Source organism: Cebus imitator, unplaced genomic scaffold, assembly GCF_001604975.1.
Source record: "Cebus imitator isolate Cc_AM_T3 unplaced genomic scaffold, Cebus_imitator-1.0 Scaffold343, whole genome shotgun sequence".
NCBI classification, from domain to species: domain Eukaryota; kingdom Metazoa; phylum Chordata; class Mammalia; order Primates; family Cebidae; genus Cebus; species Cebus imitator.
Genome location: NW_016107658.1, coordinates 497642 through 508926, shown reverse-complemented (window position 1 = coordinate 508926; position 11285 = coordinate 497642). Strand labels below are relative to the sequence as shown.

The 11285-nt window shown below is 38.6% G+C and overlaps 1 protein-coding gene and 1 pseudogene across 1 annotated transcript in view; one reads left to right on the top strand and one right to left on the bottom strand.

Moving 5' to 3' along the window:
* Positions 1–11285, bottom strand: part of TAF7L (TATA-box binding protein associated factor 7 like) — a 27223-nt gene that overhangs the window by 5569 nt on the left and 10369 nt on the right. Inside the window, exons 4-11 of the mRNA XM_037730433.1 lie at positions 10360–10493; positions 9330–9456; positions 8761–8816; positions 4582–4672; positions 4153–4266; positions 2844–3104; positions 2533–2645; positions 873–932 (exon numbers count right to left, since the gene is read on the bottom strand). Of these exons, the coding sequence (XP_037586361.1) occupies positions 873–932; positions 2533–2645; positions 2844–3104; positions 4153–4266; positions 4582–4672; positions 8761–8816; positions 9330–9456; positions 10360–10493 (956 nt within the window). The remainder of the gene's footprint in view (positions 1–872; positions 933–2532; positions 2646–2843; positions 3105–4152; positions 4267–4581; positions 4673–8760; positions 8817–9329; positions 9457–10359; positions 10494–11285) is intronic.
* Positions 2310–2428, top strand: LOC119467871 (annotated as a pseudogene).

The following is an 11285-nucleotide window of genomic DNA, read 5'->3' as shown; positions in this document are numbered from 1 at the left end:
TCCCAAGTAGCTGAGACTACAGGCTTATAGGACTTATAGCTACCACAATCGGCTAATTATTTTTAGAGTCAGGGTTTTGCCATGTTGCTCAGGTTGGTCTCGAACTCCTGAGCTCAAGCGAGCTGCTCGCCTCAGCCTCCCAAAATGCTGGGATTACAGGCATGAGCCACTACACCTGACTTCATTACAATGTTGATGAGAAAAAAGAATCACTCCCCCATACACGTTAGGTGAATTGGTTTGTCGGAATAGTCCCAGTCTGACTGAGTGTGGGTGTGATCGTGCCCTGCAATGGGATGCCATCCTATCCAGGGCTGGTTCCCACATTGCACTTAGAGCTACTGGGATAAGCTCTGGCCATCTGCAAACCCTGAACTGGAATCACTAGGTACATAATCATCTTTCTTTCTCAAATGTACATAAAGCTCACATTTATTTCAGTGTTTAATATTAGAAGTGTTTTGCTTTTCATTTAGAAGTTTGATGATGTTTTTGTGACCAGAAATATGCTACAGGAACTTAACTCTTCTTTGTATCAATTAGCCTATAGTAAAATTGGTTTCATTACATATACATCATTTTGCTTAAAGTTACAGTAAGTTTCCAAGAACCTATCAATGACATTGAAGATTTACTGCATTGCATTTGTCTTATTCATTACTGTACATCCAGTGCTTTTCACTTCACAGGCATTCAGTATCTGTTGAATGAGTGAATTTTCACAAAGACCTTGTTCCATCCTACCACCTTCATTTAGAAGATCTGGCCACCACTACTCCTATGAGAGGAACAGCCAGCAATAATACTGGAGGCAAGGTGGGGGATTCTCTGTATCAGGTGTTTTCTGGTTAATCTGAAAACATACTTCTTACCTTCTCATTTTTTTGTTTTTCCTGTACCTGAAGCTGCTCCAGCACAGACTGAAAATGATTCTGAAAAATAAATTGAATAACTGATGAATGCTGAGTCTCAAAGGAAAAAGGAACCAAAGGAGACAAACAGTTTGGCAAATAATTGCTTTTTTTGTTTTGTTTTGTTTTTGAGACAGAGTCTTCCTCTGTCACCTAGGCTGGAGTGCAGTGGTGCAATCTCGGCTCACACAACCTCCACCTCCCAGGCTCAAACGATTCTCATGCCTCAGTCCCCTGAGTAGCTGGGATTACAGGATCATGCCACGAATTTTTGTATTTTTAGTAGAGATGAGGTTTCACTGTGTTGCCCAGGCTGGACTCGAGCTCCTGGCCTCAAGTGATCTACCTGCCTCAGCCTCCCAAAGTGATGGGATTATAGGCATGAGCCACCAAGCCCAGCCACAAATAATAAACTGCCAGACATACAAAAGAGCACTCATTTCAAAGGATTTAGAGTATAAAAACTATCCCCCCTAACTACAGCACAATCCAATTTGATTTTATATACACTCTATAGCATTTCTTTTTCTTACTCTAAATAATTGTAATGCCCTTATGTTACCTTTTTGTAGTTTAGCACAAATCCTTTGTCTATGGTGACCTGTTAGAGAAGTTGGTTTAGAATCTGGTGCTGGTGATGCCTCCATTTCCCCTAACTAGGGCAGAGTATCACTATTCCTAACTAGTACTACATGTAACAATAATCAAAACAATAGCATATATCTGTATGTTTCAAAGTGTGCCCTTATCTGTTATCTTACTTGGTTATTCTAAAGGATAACACTCAAAAAGGATATAGTTCTGTGCACCCCTTTGCTGACTACAGCTCTAGAGAAAATGAAATCTGTCAGGAAATTCCAAATGCTTCAGAACTTCCCTCAATAAAAACAGTGAGCAAACATGGCCTAAACATACATTTTCTTTTTGTTGAAGCTCTTAAACATATATTAATAAAAATAAAGCAAGATATTTATTCTTGTTGAAACATGCACCAAAAATTTAAAAACTATTTTTCTTTTTTACTGCAATGGATACATTTTAATACAAATAACAGGGTTCAATTTATGCCCTACCATTTACCTTGATCCCTTGCAAGTTACTTAACCTCTTTGAGTTTCAATTATTTATCTATAAGATGGGAGTGGTGACGGTAGCTATGTTTCAAGGGTGTGAGGATAAAAATGTGGTAATACATGTACAATTCTTAGCCCTTTATGTGCCTTTTACATAGCAAATGCTCAATATTTCCAATTTTTATCTCAAATCACCTAGTCCCTTCCCCCAAATGCTTATATTAGATGATCAAAATTACTCAGGTAAAAGGAAATGGGGTTATCTTTTATTAGGAGTTTAGTTTCATGAACGAACAAGAACCCTGCATAGAAATGACATAAGTGGATCTATGTCCATACCACCCTGAACGCGCCCGATCTCGTCTGATCTTGGAAGCAAAGCAGGGTCGGGCCTGGTTAATACTTGGATGGGAGACCGCCTGGGAATACCGGGTGCCGTAGGCTTAAAAAAAATAATAATAAAAAAAAGAAATGACATAAGTGGAAACACAAAGGCAAGATACTGAAAGAAAGATATCAGGATTCCTTTATGCCAGCCAAGAGCTTACCTTGAGTGTCAGGTTTTCCACTTTCATGATGAGATCCTTCTGTCTTTGTGTTTTGTTCTGAATCTCATGGAGCTTTTTCTCCTTTTTACAAATCTGCTTCTGAATTTTCATGACTAATAGAGATACACAGTAACTTTATGTATTTAAATATAGCCTAAATGAATGGACCAAGATCCAAATCAAGTAAAACTCCACTACACACTGCAGCAATAACTTCTTAAGCTTAGCTTTGAGTCTAATGTATGCTTAGAGTCAACTTTTAGCACTGCCACCCACCCTGGTCCCATCCCTTTGTTTTTTCTCTGACTTACCTATTGAACTGACACCTTCATTTGCCCTATACTGGCCAGATTCAATAAACTTGGCCTGTATCTGCCTTTTGAGATACTCTTCAGAATCATCTTCCTCGTCTTCTTCATCTTCATCCTCATCGTCATCCTCATCTTCCTCGTCATCCTCATCTTCCTCATTGTCATCCTCATCGTCCTCATCCTCATCCTCATCTTCATCATCCTCATCCTCATCACTGTTACTTCTAGAACCACTGAACATCTCTTGAAGCATACAATATTCTACTGGTTTTAAGCAAGAAGAAGGTGAACTATCTAAAATTCTGCAAATAACTTATACTCTAGATACAATTATATTCCTTACTTTCAAATTCCCCGGGCAACCAGTAAATTTTATAAATCATTTTTTTCTGCAGGAAGATTATTCCCTTCATACAAGGACAGCAAATGCAAAACACTGTGACATTCATTCATGTAGTGAATGATCAAGACATTTAGAGAATCTAAGGGTCACAGGAAGTTAAAATACCAGCGGTGGATGGGAGATTAGAATACCAATCTAAAACCCCTAAACTGCCAAGAGACCAATAAGAGGGAAGAAGGGCTGGGTGTGGTGGTGCATGTCTGTAATCCCAGCACTTTGGGAGGCTGAGGCAGGCAGATCACTTGAGGCCAGGAGTTTGAGACCAGCCTGGCCAACATGGTGAATGCCCTTCTTTTCTAAAAATTAAAAAAAAAAAAAATTAGCTGGTTGTGGCGGTACATGCCCACAATCCCAGCTACTTGGGAGGCCCAGGCACAAGAATTACTTGAACCTCGGAAGCGGAGGTTGCAGTGAGCCGAGGTCACACCACTATGCTCCGGCCTGGGCAACAGTCAGACTCTGTCTTAAGAAAAAAAAAAAAAAAAGAGGCTGGGCACAGTGGCTCATGCTTGTAATTCCAGCACTTTGGGAGGCCAAGGCAGGTGGATCACCTGAAGTCAGGAGTTTGAAACCAGCCTAGCCAACATGGTGAAACCCCGACTCTACTAAAAATACAAAAATTAGCTGGGCGTGGTGGTGTATGCCTGTAATCCCAGCTATTTGGGAGGCTGAGGCAGGAGAATCACTTGAACCCAGGAGGCAGAGGTTGTAGATCATGCCACTGCACTCTAGCCTGAGCGACAGAGCGAGACTCCATCTCAAAAAAAAAAAAAAAAAAAAAAAAAAGAGGGAAGAAGGACGAGGGCATTTTTTTTTTTGATTGGCCTATGAATTTATGGAAAATGATCTGACACCCAGTCAACACCTCCCATATCTGACGCTCCTGCTTTGCCTTTACTAAAGTACCTGATGAGATGTGACTCTGCTTGTAGCTGTTCATTCCCGAGGATATCACAAATCCTGGGATGGAGCCTTGACTTTCTATTTCCTTGGTTCCATCTTCAGCAATAACTTCCCAACCTGAGTAGGGGGCAGTCAAGGAAAACATAGAAGGAAAAGGCACAGCTGAAAGAGAAGAGGCTCTTTGGCTAACAGTGCTATTTAATTTAGATCGTTTGTATCGGAATTCCTAGTTTGAGAAGTGTCTTATATTGAATTACACAATAAATAATTTTCTATTACATGACTGTACTGTTCCTAGCTAGAACAGAACATTTCAAAAAATCTTAACTTTTATACATCAAGACTGGTACACAAACACCAGAGGTGAGGCTTCGTCAGCATGTACAAATGGGGCAGAACAGACTATGCATAAAATATTTTTATAAAGGATACGGGTACTTATGGCTTCAGCATCTGAATGCAGCAGTCTCTTTACTTCCTTTTCCACTTCTGGAGATTCAATGTTCTGAAGCGAAGTTGGGGACTAGAGGGGAATACCAGTACTGTCATTTAACACCCTGTGTTTTGCAGGAGTGCCCTTCTATGTACCAATGAATTCAAATGTTAGGTCTCTTTAAATTCTGATCCAACCAAATTTCTACTTTAAGTAGTGCTATTTATGAAGGAATCTTTACCCAGGCTCTAGAATTTTGTACAGTAATTTTTCCTAATTAAACAAATTATTTGAGACATTTAATCTTTTCAATCTGCAGCTCTATGTAAAGACCTTTCTCAAAGGTGCAACTCTTAGGTCTCAGTTATTGGTAATTTGACCTGATTTATATTGGCAACGAACTATAATTTCTTATTAGTTATTTAGAAATAATTTGGTTTAAAGATCCAAATTGCCAGATTTCACTTCCTCACATCTTTTTTATTAGAGATATTCCTACAAAAACTGGATCTTAGCTGCATGTTCTCCCTTGAATCCAGTTTTACATAATTATCTCCACAGCAACCAATTTGTCATGCCACAAATATAAATTAGGACTTTGAGGGGGAATAAGCAATTGCAAACAACTACTGTTAAAAGTGAACTCTGGCTTCCAAGAAATGGCTTTTGAAATAAATATGAGAGAAAAAAGAGCAGATTAGAATATACGGGGTCACTGGCCAAATTGTATCTTTTCCTATAGGAGTTATCAAACATCAAACAATGAATTCATTTTTCAGTGAATCAAACCCAGTGTATGTGTTTGGGATGAGGGTTAGAGGTAAGAAGGAAAGCTCAAAAATAGCTTTTGTGATTTATTTGATTCATTTAAAACTAATGAGCTATTAAATAAAACACACTAAGGGTAAAAATGAAGTTATATTATGATTGCTCTACCTCAGTAGAGCGGATTTCTTCCATTTCTTTGACATCAGGAACCTATGAAGTAAAACACAATAAACAAGTTATATTATGATTGCTATACTTCAGTAAAGCTTAAAGAGCTCTACAACTATTCTTAACTTAGTTTTACATTTAGTAGGGATTCAATAAATGTTGACTTACAGAGTATAAAAGCCAAGGCAGCTGTGTTCATGGATAGGAAGACTCAACATAGTAAAAATGTCAATTCTCCCTAAATTGATCTTAAAGTTTAATGCAATTCCTGGCAAAATTCTAGCAAGGTTTTATGTAGCTATAGACAAGCTTATTCTAAAATTTATATTAAAAGGTATGGGCTCTTGTTGGGGCGCGGTGGCTCACACCTGTAATCAGCACTTTGGGAGGCAAGGGTGGGTGGATCACCTGAGGTCAGGAGTTCAAGACCAGCCTGGCCAACATGGTGAAACCCCATCTCTACTAAAAATACAAAAATCAGCCGGGCAGGGTGGTGCATGCCTATAATCCCAGCTACTCAGAAGGCTGAGGCAGGAGAATTGCTTGAAACCAGGAGGCAGAGGCTGCAGTGAGCTGAGATTGCACTATTGCACTCCAGCCTGGGCAACAGAACAAAACTCCTTCTCAAAAAAATTTAAAAAAATGAAAAAAATAAATATATGGCCTCTAGAATGGCTAAACAATATTGACCAAAAAAAAAAAAAAAGTCAGAGCAATCAGTCTTCTGATTTTAGGACCAATTATATAGCGAAACTGTGATATCGGTAGAGGGATTGATACATGGATCAATGGAATAGAACCCAGAAACAGACCCACAAATACAAGCCCAATTGATGTTTGGCAAAGGTGCAAAAGCAATAAAACAGAGGAAGGATAGCCTTCTCAACAAATGATGCTAGAGCTCTTAGACACCCTTTAGCAAGAAAAGCAAAAGAAAAGAAACTTGAAGTAAACCTCATAGCGTTTACAGAAATTAACTCAAAAATGGGTATCTGGCTTAAAAAGATGTTTAAAAAAAAGCAGGAGAAAATCTTCAGGATCTGGACTAGGAGAAGAGTTCTTAGATTTACTATAAAAAGCAAAATCATTTTCAAAAAATCAATATATTGGACCTCAACAAAACTAAAAACTTTGGCTCTTTGAAAGACCCTATGAAGAGGATGGAAAAACAAGCTACAGACTGGGAGAATATATTTGCAAACTACATACGTGATAAAACACTAGTAGTATTTAGAACATGAAAAGAACTCTCAAAACTCAATAATAAAAAATCTATTTAGAAAATAGGCTAAGGCTGGGCGCAGAAATCCCAACACTTTGGGAGGCCAAGGCAGGCGGATCATGAGGTCAGGAGATCGAGACTATCCTGGCCAACATGGTGAAAATACATGTTGAAAATACAAAATACAACTAAAATACAAAAACTAGCTGGGCGTGGTGGTGTGCTCTTGTAGTCTCAGCTACTCAGGAGGCTGAGGCAGGATAATCGCTTGAACCCGGGAGGCAGAGGTTGCAGTGAGCCGAGATTGTGCCACTGCACTCCAGCCTGGTGACAGAGCAAGAATCCATCAAGGAAGGAAGGAAGGAAGGAAGGAAGGAAGGAAGGAAGGAAGGAAGGAGGGAAGGAGGGAAGGAGGGAAGGAGGGAAGGAGGGAAGGAGGGAAGGAAGGAAGGAAGGAAGGAAGGAAAAGAAAGAAAGGAAAGAACAAGAAAGAAAGAGAGAGAGAGAGAGAAAGAAAGAAAGAGAAAGATAATAGGCAAAAGGCATGAGCAGACATTTCACTGAAGTGAAATAGATGGCACATGAACAACCTCATTAGCCATCAGGGAAATGTAAATTAATACCACAATATATCACTACACATCTATCAGAATGGCTAAAATAAAAAATAGTGACAACACCTAATGCTGGTAAGGAGGTGGAGAAACTGGATCATTCATACATTAATGGCAGGAATATAAAATGGTACAGTCACTCTGGAAAACAGTGAGGTAGTTTCTTATAAAACTAAACATGCGACTACCATACAACCCAGCAGTTATACTCTTGGACACTTATTCCAAAGAAATGAAGACTTATATTCACACAAAAACCTGTTCACAGTTTTATTTATAATAGTAAAAACCTGGAAACAACAGATGTCCTTTAGTAGGAGAACAGTTATGTCATGTGGTACATTCGTACCATGGAATACTACTCAGCAATAAGAAATAAATTATTGATGCTACAAAAACTTACATGGATTTTAAGTGAATTATGCTGAATGAAAAAATAAGCTAGTTTCTGATGTTATATACCACATGATTCCATTAATATTAAATCTTTGAAATGGCAAAATTACAGAGATAGAGATCAGATTAGTGATTACCAAGTATCAGAGACTGGGGTGTGAGGTAGAAGGGAAGTGGGCATGGTCATACAAAGGCAAAATGAGGGATCCTTGTGGTGATGAAACTGTTTTGTATTTTGACTGTGTAGGCAGATACGTGAACTTACACATGGGATAAAACTGCATAGAACTAAACACACACACAAAAATATGTGAGTACAAGTAAAACTGGAGAAACTGGAATAAGATTGCTGAATTCTAATCATGTCAATTACCTGTTTGTGATATTGTACTATAGTTTTGCAAAATAGGGAAAATGATACAAAACAGTTTCATCACCACAAGGATCCCTCATTTTGCCTTTGTATAACCATGCCCACTTCCCTTCCACCTCGCACCCCAGTCTCTGACACTTGGTAATCACTAATCTGATATCTCTCTTTTATTTCTTATAATTGTATATGAATTTACAATTATTTAAAAATAAAATGTATAATTTTAAACAAAAGAAAAGCCAAGCCACAATACTTCTGTAGTTTGCCCAAGGTTCTAGAAGCCTGAAATAAGATTAGGAATACAACTGCAATTCCCAATTTTCAGGTTCTAGATAGGTTCATTTTAAAACTAGATCTTGTAATGGAAAACTGAAAGCATTAACAGAAGTTTCAAATGTATGATTCTTCCAGACCCCTAATGACTAGCCTATAACCTCAAGGATCAGGTCTTTGTATTTACTGCTATATTCCCAACTGCTGGTGTACAGTGCCTGGCATTTAGTTCACATTCAATAAATGTTTATTGAACATATAAATGAATGAACAAATAAATTCCCAATGGACTTTTTCCTTTTCCTTCTGGCCCATGATCCTCTTCTAATCACCCTGGCAGACACAAAAATGACATGTAACTAACCTTTGTTTTTGTTTTCCGGAACCTTTTCTTTCTCACATTCTTAAGTGGTGGAGTAACTAAAATAAATACGAAACAGTGAAACATTATATGACCGATGGTAGTCACATAGCTGAATTTGATAAAGCTCATGCTATAAACCACTGGATCATGACATGATTCCTTTTTTTTTTTTCTGAGACAGAGTCTTACTCTCTCACCCAGGCTGGAGTACAGTGTTGCAATCTCAGCTCACTGCAACCTTCACCTCCCGGGTTCAAGTGATTCTCCTGCCTCAGCCTCCCCTGGGATTACAGGAATGCACCACCACACCCAGCTAATTTTTTTAATTTTTAGTAGAGACAAGGTTTAGTAGACATGCTGGGCTTGAACTCCTGATCTCAGGTGATCCGCCTCGGCCTCCCAAAGGGCTGGCATGAGCCACCAGCACCCAGCTGACATGACTCTTCTTAAGAGTGTCTGAAGGCCTAATGAACCAAGCACCTAAGTGTGGTAAGAGGTCCCTGTTTCACAAGGAATTAGGATTCAGCAAATAAATTGTTAGCAGGAATGAGCAAGGGGCTGTGACTTACTGCCATGCTTCCAGACACCTTTTTTCTTTCTCTCCCTTTCATTTTTCCTGATTACATTAGGATCAGTAGAGGCAGCTGGTTCTTCTGGAGAAGGGTGGAGATCACCATCAGCAGTGCACACAAGCATCTACATTTAACAAAGACAAAGAAGTTGACTATGGACACAAATCTTGGGTTAGCAATCAATCATAATCATTCTTACCACTAAAAATGCACAGAAGAGACTGATACTTGCCATTTCCAGAAAACCAAGTATTATGTAATGTACATATTCTCTCATTTTTGCGGTCTCTCTCTCTCTCTCCCTCTCCTCCCCTCCACCAACCACCAGCAGCACTACGTATATGAACTCTGAGGGTTTTTTTTAAAGACAAGGTCTTGCTTTGTCACCTAGGCTGGAGTGCAGTGGTGCAATCATGGCTCACTGCAGCCTCAGCCTCCTGGGCTCAAGTGATCCTCCCACCTCAATCTCTAGAATAGCTGGGACTATAGGTGTGTGCCACTACACGTGGCTAATTTTGTTTTTGTAGAGATGAGGTCTCACTATGTTGCCCAGGTTGGTCTCAAACTCCTGGGCTCAGGTGATCCTCCCACCTCAGCCTCCCAAAGTGTTAAGATTATAGGCGTAAGACATAGTGCCTGGCCTATCTTAGCATTTTGATTTAGAGAGGAAATAAGAAATCAACAGCAGTGATGATGAATAAGAACCAATTTAAATCTCCAGAGTTAACAACATACTGTTTTAATACCAAGTACAGAAGAAGATACTAGCTGCTCATGTTTCAATTAATGAAAAGTCACTATAAATGGCAAATGGGACTCTGTATAGGCTATTAGGTTAAAATAAAGTACGGAAAGCTAAGGATCAAACACCAAACCAGAACATGACATTTCATTCCTGTGCAATCAATCTGGGAATTAGAAATGCCAAGCAACCATTCACCAAGTGGAAAGGAGTACTGAAAGAAAAATAGGGAGAGAAAAGAATTCCTTGAAGGATGTGAGGCTAGTAAAGAAAACTAGTCCATACCTGAGAAATGTCTGCTGTTTTATAAAAGGCTTTTTTATCATGAGTTTTCAGGCTTTCAGTAACACAAGGCAAGTCAACCAGCTTACCAGCTAGTTGGACATCTTCTACTTCAACAACTGCATGGCGCCTATCAGCTGAAGAGAAGTGAAAATTAAAGTTGACGTCTTCTCAGTGAACTTTTAAACTTCCTAAGGTTTGAATAATGAAGACTAGTGTGGGACAGATTAGTCTTTCCAAGAAACCTATTATCTCTCATAATGCTATAATTGTGTACACAATTTTAGTAGCTTCTTAAAGAAAAAAAGGGAAAGTATATGGAGCTCTTTTTTCTTAGTTTACGTTCCTTGTGCAAAAGTAGCTAAGTTTCTTGTTAATGAATGTGAACTAAATATGGGTGAAACAATAAATGTTTCATTCTCATCTTGGAAAGCAAATTCCATTCATTAAAACCAATTCCTTTTTTTAGAAGCATTCAATCGTGTCATTGTACATCTGTGTTTTCAAAGGGCTATGTGAGGGAAGGGTTGACTGACCTTAGAATGGTGCTAGTAAGTCTCAAGTTAAATCGCTAATTAGCTTCATAAAGATAAAATTCTATACAACAGCCATAAACTAAATTCTGAATCTTGCTGCTCAGATGTCCCAAACATGAATGTCTTTTGACACAAGAGGACTGTTATAATCTTCTAATATAACGTGAAAAAAGAAAGATTACAAAACTATGTTTATCATGATCCTTTTTTTGTGTGAATTAACCCTGAAAATTATTATAGAGAGATTGTTTCAATGCTTATTACGCATAAAAGTTTTGTCAATAAGGAAATAGGAAGAAACAGTTAATGTTAGTTATCTGTGGTATTGAGGTTGGGGCACCCTAAGGAAGAAGAGTTTTTTTTCTCCTTTGAACTTCTGTTTCATTTGATTTT